Source organism: Haemaphysalis longicornis, unplaced genomic scaffold (assembly GCF_048455015.1).
Source record: "Haemaphysalis longicornis isolate Haplotype H1 unplaced genomic scaffold, Haemaphysalis longicornis Haplotype H1 scaffold_1, whole genome shotgun sequence".
NCBI classification, from domain to species: Eukaryota; Metazoa; Arthropoda; class Arachnida; order Ixodida; family Ixodidae; genus Haemaphysalis; species Haemaphysalis longicornis.
Window position 1 is genome coordinate 380254040 of NW_027526203.1, and position 13301 is coordinate 380267340.

Here is a 13301-nt window from a genome sequence, read left to right on the forward strand (position 1 = left end):
ATGTGGAAAATAGAAGCAGACATCAACAAACAAATAAAAAAGCTTTGCAAAAGAAGGTGAAGAATCATGGGGAAGTTCACGCTAGGCAAATGTGTAGGGTACGTGAAACGTATGCAGCGCAAACCAATTGCGATAACTTCCAGCTTCTTCGTGACGCCGTGCCACCTGTGACTTCAATCCAATTCCATCGAAGCAAATTACGCGCTCACCACATAGAATTTAGCGCGTCCAGAAAACCGCGTCGTCCACAGCAACGTGCAATGCGTGGACATCACATGGCAACGACGGTGTCTACACAAGCGCCACGCACATTTAATCATGGTGGTTCGAAATTACGCGCTGATCCCCCAGCGTGCGGTTCATGATAGCAACTGCCGCGTCCACACTCTTCTGAAGTTTTCGACGTACTTCCCTAGCGAAGACGTTGTCAATGGGACGTATGGTCTAACCGTTGGCACGGCGCCCTGGTTCCGATGTCGAGCTCTTGGTGTAGACGTCCCGTTCTTCCCGCGCTTTTTTCTTTGTCCGTCCCGCTGTCTCTTGACCACTCTCTGTATTTGCAAGCGTCAATTTCTTGTTTCTTTATTGCCATACCTACACCGTCGTACCTTGCACACGTGGTTTGGTCGTGTCTAGCCTTTGTCAGGCATCGCATATTTACATTCCTCCAGTTACACCCAGGTCCACAACAAATTGACACGCAACTATTACCGCAAATTGCTGCTTAGCCACTTCAGATCGGTCTAGCACGAGCTGCTTGAGTGGGACCTTCACCACATATACCTGCAGCAAACCACTGCCTCATGAACCCCAACTATCGCGAGCGATCCTTCCAGCCCCATTGGAGATACCAAAAACCAAGAAAATTGTCTGCATTATATGAACTGAGCCTGTAGAAACTTTTCTTTTCTCTCTTCCCTTACCCTCCCCTTCATCTTTTTTTCATCTTCGCCAATGATCCTCCTAAACCAATAAAAACGTTCTACTAGAACTCTTATTCTTCACCTTCGGCACATATCCACGGAGGAGAGATTGACAATACCCGTGGAGCCACAGAGAGAGATAGAGAACATAGCCTGCCGTTTAAAGAATATTTTTATAGACCATTTAAACAAAGGGATTTCAGACAATATGTTTATCCTCCAGCGTTCAATGTGTTCTAGCAACCGCGGCGTCAGCAGCAACACGTGAGGAGGGAGAGGAGTAAACGTCCCCATGGAGCAGTTAGTCTTTGGGAAGAGTCCTTATTCCAGAACCCCTTGAGACCGTCCGGCTTCTTGGGGTCTCTTCAGGAGCCAAAGTTGATCGTCAGGGTCCGAGCTGGACAGTACTCTCTCCCAATGCTCAGGGGAAAAGAAGGGCGGGAGGGGGGTTATTATCACAGCCCCACATAATACGGTATAGGGTGCCCGGAGCCTCGAAGAAGTGGCACCGCGAGGAGTACAGGGTAAGGGCGACAATGTGGGCTCTAGTTGGGTGGGGAAATGGGTTGGTTTGAATGCCTGGAAGGTGCCGTTCTTGTTCTTTTGTGAGGCTTTTGTGTGGACGGGGGTATAGGGTTCGCTCCAGGCGGTGCCGTCAACTCCACCTGCACATGCGGAAGCATTCTTTGCCGACAGAGCGAACGGTAACAATGTAATGCGTATATCTGCTCAAAAATGTGCAAGTGGCCAAGGTAAGTACTTTTAATCATTTTGATTGTGTAAATTTCGGTTATTTTAAGAAAAAAGCAGGAAAGAATATAACCAAACGAAACGAATAGTCGCCAAATTTCGCTTTTGGTAGCCAAACCTGGCCATTTGGCTATTAGTAACCAAATCTGGCAACCAGTGTTGGTAAAAAAAAAGCAAAATACAAAAATAAAAACTTAGAATGAAGTAACGAAATCGCAAAGGTCTGCCTATTCAGGTGCCTTCACGCAATTCAAAAACCAAAAGAATAAATAAACAATTATCAGCCGTTCCGCCCTGGGAAGGCGGAGGACCAGCGGAGGCGTATCGTAAACAAAATATAGTAGTCATTTGAGGAATTACTTTTTTTGCGCCATTTTGCCACATGGCATCAAAGAAATGGAAGGATAAAAAAAGGAAAGTAACGGGGAAAAGCGCATTCACGCACTACAGAATACTGTATAGGCCAGTCTCAGCAAGAAAGCCCAACAGCTGCTTGTAGAGAGGAGCATGCGTCCACCGATGAGCATCGCGCGGACGGCCTGGGCGATCTCCTGTGGCTACCATGTGCCGGGTTCTGGCTTATTGGAATGTCTTCAGGAGGTGGTCTAATGCGCAGCGGAAGCAGAGCAGCAGTGGAAGGTTGCATAAGTCACCGCAAGGCTATATACAAGTCCATGTTCCACGAACAGCAGTTCAACGCCCAGTTCAACGCCCAGGCGAATTTTCCAGAGCGTGACCTCATCACGGCGGGTTAAGCCGCTAGGAAGGTCAGTCCCACCCGGACGATGCAGGACACGCGTGGAGCGCCGAAGAGACTCTTTTTTTATTAGAAGAGCCCTGCGGTGTCAGCTCCAGAAGAGGGAGCGGGTAAAATACTTGCGGAGCATCAGCAGCCACGTCGGACTCGACGTGGGTGGGCGTGCCACGGCTGATCCAGAGGATGCGAACAGGGCATGGGAACGATTTCAGTATCCGGTCCACATCGCATGTAATGCCCAGTGGGCTGTCTACACGCCGTATCTCTCGAGTAGCCTGCGTGGAATCGGTGTAGATGATCAGGCAGGATGGTGGGGCAACACCAAGACGATGTCCTAGGGCACACAACCCATCACGGGTGGCGACCAGCTCTGCCAAAACAGACGGAAGTGGTGCCTCCATAACATCTGTGCATGTCTGGTTTATAGACGGTATAGCAAGGCAAACCAGGCTCGTGTGGATGATGCCATTGCATCCACATGGGCCTGGAGGCCATCTGGTGTGTCGATAGGGAGGGGTAGGTTGGTCTGCTGCACTGGGTGAATACTCTTTATACGCCCGAGAGACCGGTTGTCGGTGTCCTGTGGACGGTGCCATGGCGGTGGATGAGCTGGACGTGGTGTCAGAGGTGATGCGGGGTCTTAGTAGTGCGGCAGCGGCAGCAATCGATTTAATTTAAGGGCTCTCTGCTTGACTTACAGCGATGTCTTTATAGTCACTGTGGTAGACGGTGACATAATAGAAAAGGCCCGAATGTTCTTCGGCAGTTGTACGTCATCTGCGCGTGATCCTTATGGCACACCAGGCCAAACTTCCCCAAGGTGAACCGAGTAAAGCGTTCGTTCAGTGCATACAGTCGTCCAACTTTCGGGAATGGTACTACCTCCGTCGCTTAGCCGCATCATCCGCTTGGCGATCTGCTTCATCTTCTGCTCGCGCCCGCTCATCGCTGGTCCTTGCGGCTCGGCGCTGTCGCGCTCCCGTGCACGCTCACGACGTTGGGCTTCGTGAGAGGCGTGTTCTTCGGGAGTACGAACTACGCGAGGCCTTCCCGTACCACTGCCACGACCGATCGATGTGAATCGAGCGGCCGTGCCACTGCACACCCCATACTGCCTTCTTCTGCTCGTGCTGGCGTGGAGAGCCAAACTTGCATTTTCTGTTCATGTCTCCTTTGCAATGCATGTGTACTGTAGTGCAGGCGACACTAAATGGGCTCAGTGTATACAGCGCTCCTTAGGGATACCATGGGCTTCATGGATGGATGCATTTGATATAAGGCCCTGGGTCCTTGATATTTTTATAGAACGTCTATACTGGTGTAAAAATGTTGTTCCGGTAGTTCACTTATGTGTAGCAGTAAAGCCGAAAGTGCCTCGTTATATTGCGCTCCATAGGGATACATGCGATCGTATGGTGGCCATATTTAAAATGTCTATGGGCCTCGTGCACTGCAGTTTCAAGTAAGCACGTGGCGCCACCTGGTAGCGGCGGCGGACGTTTTTCTAAAGTAGAATAAACATACATGGATAAGCTGCTTGGGACGCCGATATGCACAAAGCACATGGTACCCGAGAAATTAAAAAAAAAACGGCACCATAGTTGCGTTTGCGTATCTGCACGCTTCTTGGCGTGCGACCGCTGTGAGAAAATGCCATGCCGGGAAAATATAGATGGCCTTAAAACGGAAACAGATGGAACGCTACGCAGTGGCACAACAATAAACAGATGGGCACACACCAGCCACAATTCGGACTCGTATCAACAATCTATTGAAATGACTCTGCGGTCCTGTTCAACTTGCAGTTTGCGTTTCAGGCACAGCAGGTCCAATGAAACGAGGTCAAGTGGAGCTTGTTGCGCAAAATATTTTTGCTGACAAAGACAACATGCACGAGCACTACTTACGCTGGCATGTAGTTACAAGTAGCACGGCCGCTGGATGAGAGCGCTCGCCTGCGTTGCGTCGGCGCGTTAAAACCCTACAATCAATGGATGAGAGCGCATCCAGCGGCCGTGCAAGTAGTTACACGACCATCGAGTACAACTCTGTCATCTATGAAACAATCTCCTTTATTCCTAATAGTCTTTTTTTTCATCGGCAACGAATGCGAGAGGAACCAGTTGTGCAAAATTATAGCTCCGGCTGCGGGCTCTATGTCCGTGCCCGTGGATATGCCGAGCAATACAAGGGTAAGCAACAAGGTAAATAAACGTTTAGACGCTTTCATGAAAGCTTCCTCACGCGCATCTACGTCCACAAATATTCGCATAAGCACGCGTTTATTAAACCTATGAAACCATTTTAAAAAAGGCGTAAAGAGATATTTTTCTGACCCCATCAACGAACACTCATCGTAGTTTCAGCAGTTTTAGGTAGCGTTTTGCTGCGCAGTTGTATTTTCAAATACCTGCCTTACAAACCTGAATCTTGGGGCTCTTGAAGCCGTATCCTTTGGTGTCGCAATATACACACGAACGCTTCGCCGCGATTTCACACACACAATGAACACTCCTGGCACAGACAATGCACAGTGGAATTTACACGGGAGAAATTGGCTTCTTCAAGCACCGTGAAAGTCGGGTCGGCGGTATTCTCTTCACTAAGCTGTCCGCCAACTGCAAGGGGATACCAGTTATGCCAATTATGCCTTGACCCCGACAGGCTAAAGTTGAACAAATGAAAACGTTTCCAGCGCCGGTGGGCCGTCGCCGTCATCGAAATGCTCTCGCAGGGGCCAGGGGTCCACAGGACAGCAGTTTCTGGATTGGCGGAGTGATCGCGCCTACTGTCACACACACAGTATCGCTTCCAGGAAGCGACACACACACACTAATGCAGTCATCTCGTTCTTCTCGGAAGTGGGCTCGCGGGTTTTCGTCTTTTTATTTTTATCTTTCACTAGGGCGGCGCCGCTGGTTTTCGGTTGAAGCTCTTGCGAAATGACAGTGTGTCCGCGCGCAGCGCGGAGTGTGATGAATCGCTTTCCTGTCGTCTTTACGAACCATTTTCTGTTTATTAAAGTACCGCCGTTTGGTTGTTCGCATCACATTGCAACAGAATAGCGGTCATTCGTTCTTTCTTTTGTTGATAATGGTACTGCGCTGAATGCCATGCTTCGGGACGTCGTCTTCTCGCGGAATTCGGAAGTTATGTCTTCGTTGTCCGCGAGATCAGTGGCGCCACCATACCAGCGCACGAGGCCCATAGGGTCTCCCTTCTTTGCTCGTTCGTTGGCGAAAGGAGCCGCCGATAATTCTACACGAAAACGAAAAGAAAAACACAGGTAACAACAAGAAAGAAGCGGAAAATAAAGCTGTTGTATCCGCCGCCCACCGAGTCACCATACGTGGCAGAGAGATGCCGACGCTACCTCGTACCCACGGAAAAGAGAACCCTTATTCTTGTTGCATGCTATTTATAACCAGGCTGCGGTTACTGATGATGATACTGGAAATTTGCTGATGATGATGATTGCTATTGGTCTCCCCTTTGAAGCGGGGTGATGCCATGTCATCTCACCAAAATGGACTAATATAACCATGTTTTACACTCTTGGTTTAATACTAGCGCTGCTTAGGGCAGGCACTAAAGCTTACTAGGCACGAAATACTTTTTGTCCCTGTTACAGGTGGTAACTGTACTAGGAAATATTCCCCTCTCTGCTTTTCGTCCACCAGCATTCTAATCTTCTTTTCGTCCCCTCGACAGCCTTGAAGTTAACTTCCTCTCTGATACCCTTAAATCCTAGGGCTCCTGGAAGCCCAATATTCCCTTCATGTAGATTTGGATGGATACCCTCACATTCTAACACTATGTGCCGCATAGTTTCTGTTTCTTTTCCGCAGACCACACATACCCCATCATTTTGTGAATACTTCCCCACAAAACTCTTAGTTCGCAGGCAACCTGCTCTAGCCTCAAAAAGCAAAGCACTGCCCTGGGAATTATCGTAGAAATTTTCCTTCCTAATGTTCAATTTCTCAGCCCTGTACATCTCTAACGACGTTTTAGCTTCCATTTTTTCCCTCCATTTATTCTTTTCAATCTGCCTTGCCTCTTTTTTGGTTACCTTGGCTATTTTGGATTATCCACTGTTCTTTCCGTATTTCATCGTTAGCCTTCTAGTCTTTCTTAACCACTGCGTGTCCACGCTTTTCAAGTATAGGTACCTAAAAACCTTAGCTGCCCACCTTCGTTGATCCATTGCCCTCAACCTCATCTCAAAGCATATTTTACTCTGAGCTTCTCTAACTTCAAACGACGCCCAGCCCATATCTCCCTGAACTGCTTCGGTAGTTGTTTTTCCATGCGCGCCTAAGGCCAAACGTCCTACCGTTCTCTGGTTTACTTCAAGACCCGATAGAACGTCTGATTTTAGGTAGAGTACAGCATTCGCAAACGTGAGACCCGGAACCATTACTCCTTTCCACATTCCTCTTACTACTTCATATTTGTTATACCCCCACAGAGCTCTATGCTTCATTATAGCTGCGTTTCGCTTTCCTTTAACCTTAAGTTGCTCCTCGTGAGTTCTTAAGTAGTTATCTCCTTCGTTTATCCACACTCCCAAATATTTATATTCCTTCACTCTAGGTAATTCACCTTTCTGGATAAACACTACGTCAGTGGTAGCGTCATTGAAAACCATTATTCCTGATTTTTCTGCACTGAAATTTAAACCGAGGTCGGTGGCTTCCTGGCCGCTAATATTTATTAGCTGCTGCATATAGGTTTGGTTATCAGCTAAAAGAACAATGTCGTCTGCGTATAAATTCCCGGAATATGCTGTTGTACCATGTCGCCTTGCAGCGTATGAGTTAGGCTAAACCCTACTTGACTTTCTTCCAGTTTCTTTTCAAACCCTGCCATGTAAAGCATGAACAGTATTGGGCTCAAAGGGCATCCCTGTTTTAGTCCCCGATGGATGTTGACCTGCTGGGCGCATTTCTGTCCTTCCCAAGTAAGGTGCACTCTATTGTCTTTATAGATTGCTATAAGGAACTGTACCAACTCGTCATCTAATCCCTGGAGTTTCAGCATTCTCCACAACCGTTCTCTGTTTACGTTGTCATATGCCCCTTTAATGTCCAAGTACGTAATTCATAGTGGTCTATTCTGTGCTTTAATTTCAATGCATTGCGTTATCACGAACAAATTGTCATCCAGTCGCCTGTCTTGTCTAAATCCATTCTGCAGTTCCCCAAGTATTTCATTTTCTTCCATCCATGCTTGAATTTCTGATTTTATCGCCTGCATTACGAATCTATACACCACTGACGTTACTGTGAGTGGTCTGTATGAATCAAAACTGGCTTTGTCTCCGCTGCCTTTATATTTTAAATTCATCCTACTTTCTAACAGGTCCTCTGGTACTTGTTTGGTTTCTATCACCGTATCTATTGCCCTCATAAACGATTCCTTACTTTTAGGTCCAAGCTGGTTTATCAGTTGCATTGGTATTCCGTCCGGGCCCACTGCTGTCTGGGGGGAAACCTTTTGCTCTGCTTTTTTCCAATCAAGGTTGCTCAAACTTATTTCCCTATCCGCAGTCTTCTGTGGCGCTGATGTTATCGGTGCAGGTTTTCCTACCACTATTGTCCTGAACTTCTCACTAATCACTCGATGAATATGCGCCAACGCGTGCTCTCCTTATAAATGTTCCCCCTCCTCATCAATCAGGAATTTTTTATGGTTATCGTTTTTTGAGCTTAGTGATTTTACATGGTTCCAAAACTTCTTGGATGCGCTTTTGTCCTTCTTCCGTATTTCTGCCATCCATTGCTCGCTTTTCTGCTTGATCTTTGCTTGCAGCATTTTCTGCACTTCTAGTTTTTTCCCCCGGTAGATATCCCATTTCTCCTTCACTACCTCTGGTTCCATACCAGTTCTTTTTGCTTCTCTATGTTCTATCGACGCCTTTCTTCGCTGGTCAATAGCCTCTTTTATTTCCTTATTCCACCAGCTTCTCGGCTTTCTCTTCCCTTTCCATCGGTTTCGTTGCTTTGCTTCATTCATCTTACCCTTTATGAACGCAATCATTTCGTCGTAATCCCAATTTTTGCCTGGGTATTTATTGATTTCATCTTCCAACCTATCAGCGATAATCTTAAACTGCTCATTATTCAAATTAGTTCCTCCTATTGTACCTAATTCTACATTTGTCCGGGTTGCGCCTCCAAAGTGCAAGCTAAACCGCTTGTGGTCGCTTCCTAAGCTGTCTGTTCCATTTTCATCTATCCTCATTTCCCGCAGCCTTCCGTATACTGTCTCGGATACTAAACTGTAGTCTATGCTGGACTGTCTGTTACCGCTTTCCCACGTTATTTGTCCGTCACACTTGCTTTCCGTGTTTACTATTACAAGCCGGTTTTCCTGACATAGATCTATCACTAGAGAACCGTTGTGGTCTGTGTATCCATCCAAACCTTCTATATGGGCATTCATATCTCCAACTATGATTATTTCGCCCGAATCTTTGAACTCGTTTATATCTCTTCTCAAACTGTTTACCATTTCCTCATTTTCCTCCCTAGCACTACTTCCGGTCCACAGATACACCACTCCTAACCATGTATTTTTCCCCTCTATGGTGCCTCTAACCCATAGATGCTCTTTACAGCTTTCATGCACTCTCTGCCAGTCGGACCCTTGTTTAATGAGCATGCCAACACCTCCCCCTTTCTTCATTCCTGTGGTCCGGTTGCAACCTTCCCAGACATAATTGTCTATGATAGGTGGCAACCTTAGCACTGTGCGCCACCTGGTGGCATGAACAGAACTACATTACACAACACAACTCAACAAAAGACGACGCCAAACTACTCGCGACCGGCTACGGAAAGCCGGTCAAACGACTTCTTAGGCGATGAGGTTACGAATCACAAATAACATCATGACTCTCTCTTTTGGGTGAATGGGGATGACCCATGAAATTGCCGTGCTCATTCCGCTCGTACTGGATGCATGCTCTGTCGTTGCGAATGAGATTGAGCCAGCAAAAAATTGCGGCTGCAGACATTTTCGAACAGTAAGCTCCAGAGCAGTATCTTGTTAGTTTCAGATATGCGCAGGGGGATACAATGAAATTCGGAAAATGGAGCGCGCAGCCTCCGATACATCTGGCTTAATTTTTTCTGCCGGATTCTAGTTGTAAGAAACTCTATGCTGCACATGAGTCCACGCGAAGACGCTGTCTATTTCTTTAGGTGAGTATTTCAACAGCACTGCGCAGCTGAGCAAGAAGAAAGTTGCGGCCCAAACATTTCGCATCTGACAAGGTTGCTGTGCTTGCTGTGCTTTAGGGTACCGGCTCGTCACTATCCACAAGAGCGGCGCATGCATGCTGCCGTGCTGATGCACGTTTACTCAAAAGTGGAGTTAAGCGCAAGACTATGAGTGCGTCTGCCTTCCGCTTCAAACTAAAATGCAACTTCGGTAAGAAAATACGCTTAGTTGCCGCATGAGTAAAGTTTATTCTCTCTCTCTAGGTGCCGGATGCTGCGGGCCTAAAATATGCTTGGCGGCGTAGTGGGGTTGAAAGGCGTAACTGAATAAATATGAAGCGTTGCTCTGCACAGCAGGAATCCTACTACACGGGGCCACTGATGATTGCTTTAGGACACGGCTGGTGCGCCGTTTTTGACATTTCTCGACAGGTTTCCTTAATCTTCTTTCTCTTTCCATTCCGATACTCTTTTTTCGATTAACATTCAGTCTTTACCGTATCTTGCCTTTTCATGGGGCTGTGTAGTTGGATTCATTAATTAAATACCACAAGATCTTGCTGGGCAATTCCCCTGAGTGGGTAGGCGCCGTTGTATATGTACCGCTTCCACCCGCCGTTTCCGGCCCGCCTACGTATCTGCTCGAGCGCGCGATTCAGCGCGAGCCGCGCGCCCCTAGATCAGTTCTGTAGCCCACGTAGACGTTCGAAGCACCGCTTTTCCAAGGTCCCCGTCGAGCCAGGATTTGGCCGATCCTTCGTCCCTAATTGTCTTGTGCCCAAACGGTGCAAGCGTGATGATGAGCTCGCCGACCCCGGATTCGCCGCTGGCGTCACCTTTGTGCCGCGATCTGCCACGCCAGCTGCGACAGCCGACCCGGCCTTCTCGGCCGGCTGGGTGCACCGACAATACGGCCCGCCGCACCAGCTTGGCTTAAACGTAAGTCCTCCAACTATTCCTTCCTCAATTCCAGAGAAGACAGGGGGAATTAACCGGCGCTAGATGCTAAGTGATTTTATTTTGAGGTTTAACGCGCCGGCGCTACGCAGGCAATGAGGCGCTCCGTAGTGGAAGGCTCCGGATTAATTCTGACCATCTAGGGATCTTTAACTTGCGCCGAAGTATCGAACACATGGGCGTTTTCGATTTTCGCTTCCATCAAAAAGGCGGCAGCCACGACCGGGTAGTGAACCCGCGCCTTTGGGCTCAACATACGAGATCCTAAGTGGCTACTGTGCATTGGGGCTGAACGCGAGGTCGTAGTTCTATTACCGGCCACCACCTGCGCTTATCTGAAGGGAAAGTAGCTCCTGCTGGGGCATAATTCACACGATAACGTATTGATTGTATTACGTAATGCCACAACACGGGCGTCGTTTGTTTCAATCGTCTTCTGTGCTGCGTCCTTTGTTGAATTGGCTAATTTCGTGACCGGTATGCTTTACTCGCATTGGGTACGGTCAAGCAGCCCCATGAGAGTACCTTGGAGCGTAATATGTAGCGGTCCTATTAATGGGACGCCATTCTATGGCCGGCTGGTGTGGTTTTTTTTTTTTTCATGTAGCTGAAAATGCCTCCGAATTAACGCTGCACAGTAACTCCACTAATACATCTAAACCTTTACTCCCGTCGATCCCAACAGTGCTTTATTTCCTGCGGCTGCACGATATTCGTTTAAAATCAGTTCCCTGTCCAGCGAGTGGGGTCGACTTTTTTTGTTCTGTACACGAGGGAGGGGGATGTCTGGTAAAGGATATACATGTAAACGGTGCCCTGTAAGTTATTTAACTGCTGGACGACCGCCTAACGAGCTCTCTAAAACGCATTTAAAAAATATTACGTTACGAGGCACCTCGCCGGGTAGAAACATGCAGAACAGGCCACTTGACCATCGGTAACCTGCACTGAAACCTCGTATCCACTAAGATGTTCCTTCCGCAGCTGGAAAAAGCCGCAGTCCGGGGCTTGACTAAAAGGAATACGCAACAGGCGAGCTTGAATAACAGCTAGTCGGTCTTTGTACGCGCCACTGCAACGTTTTGGTGGCTCTGAGCAGAAGCCGCGGACATATAAAGTAGGTCCGCGGAATGCCCGACCAAGCTTGGTATTTCTTGGCAATTGCGGCTTGCAGGCAGTCTATGAATACACTGTCGCCTCAATTATTACAGCAGGTGTTTTCAAGCCTCTCAAATTTTTCAAGCCCCTGATCTGCAGCAGGTGTTTCGCTTTTTGCTGTTTACACTGCACGTGTGTACATTCACTTGCACCGCTCCCATCAGCCGAATATTGAAGCTAACGAAGTTGTTCCCAACGATTCCTGCTGTCGCAAGCCGTTCACATGCATGTAACCCTACACTTTAAGGAAAAGTCGGAAGCATATTGTAGCAGTGTACGTTATTGGTCAGTATGCAGACCAATCAACTGATCTGTACTGTTCACGTTCATTTGTGTGCGCTTGCAAGAGCGATGTGCGGCTTGTTGAGGATGTGGTGGTTGTGTTTGTTTGTGCAGATCGGTGGGGCATCGACTGCACCTCCAATGGCGGCGGAGTCTGGCTGGAGCTCCCCCACCACCAACGAGGTGGACAGCACGGATGCCACCTGGACCTCTGGTGGGTGGAACCACAGAGGCTCGAGTCACATGTTCGAGGACGGGATGTCTGCCTCCGTGTCCAGGTCCGGAGAGGTGTCAAGTGCACCTGCACCCTCGGAATCCGCCTACAAGGCACCCCCCAATGGAGTGCTGGCTGGAATTCCGAGGGGTGGTACAACGGGGCCGGGGACAGCAACAGCGCTACACCGATCGACGACCCCCTGGAGAGCGAAGTGCACCTACGCCATCGGAGTCCACCTACAAGGCACCCCCCAACGGGGTGCCGGCTGAAACTCCGAGGGGTGGAACGGAACAACGGGGCCGGGGACAGCAACAGCGCTACACCGATCGACGCCCCCCTGGAGAGCGAAGTGCACCTGTACCATCGGAGTCCGCCTACAAGGCACCCCCCAACGGGTTGCCGGCTGGAACTCCGGGGGTGGAACAACGGGGCCGGGGACAGCAACAGCGCTACAGCGATCGACGCCCCCCTGGAGAGCGAAGTGCACCTGCGCCATCGGAGTCCACCTACAAGGCACCCGCCAACGGGTGCCGGCTGAAACTCCGATGGCTGGAACAACGGGGCCGAGGACAGCAACAGCGCCACACCAATCGACGCCCACCTGGAGAGCGAAGTGCACTTGCGCCATCGGAGTCCGCCTACAAGGCACCCCCCAACGGGGTGCCGGCTGAAACTCGGAGGGGTGGAACAACGGGGCCGAGGACAGCAACAGCGCCCACCAATCGACGCCCCCCTGGAGAGCGAAGTGCACTTGCGCCATCGGAGTCCGCCTACAAGGCACCCCCCAACGGGGTGCCGGCTGAAACTCCCGGGGGTGGAACAACGGGGTCGGGGACAGCAACAGCGCTACAGCGATCGACGCCCCCCTGGAGAGCGAAGTGCACCTTCGCCATCGGAGTCCACCTACAAGGCACCCGCCAACGGGTGCCGGCTGAAATTCCGAGGGCTGGAACAACGGGGCCGGGGACAGCAACAGCGACACACCGATCGGCGACCCCCTGGAGAGCGAAGTGCACCTGCGCCATCGGAGT

The 13301-nt window shown here is 49.4% G+C and overlaps 1 protein-coding gene across 1 annotated transcript; it reads left to right on the forward strand.

Annotated features, from left to right (window-relative positions):
• Positions 1–3024: 3024 nt before the first annotated feature.
• On the forward strand, positions 3025–12821 carry LOC144160694 (uncharacterized). The gene is made up of 3 exons (XM_077691899.1): positions 3025–3076; positions 10461–10595; positions 12168–12821. The coding sequence occupies exons 1-3, from the start codon at positions 3025–3027 to the stop codon at positions 12806–12808; spliced, it is 828 nt and encodes a 275-aa protein (XP_077548025.1). The 3' UTR covers positions 12809–12821.
• Positions 12822–13301: the final 480 nt, after the last annotated feature.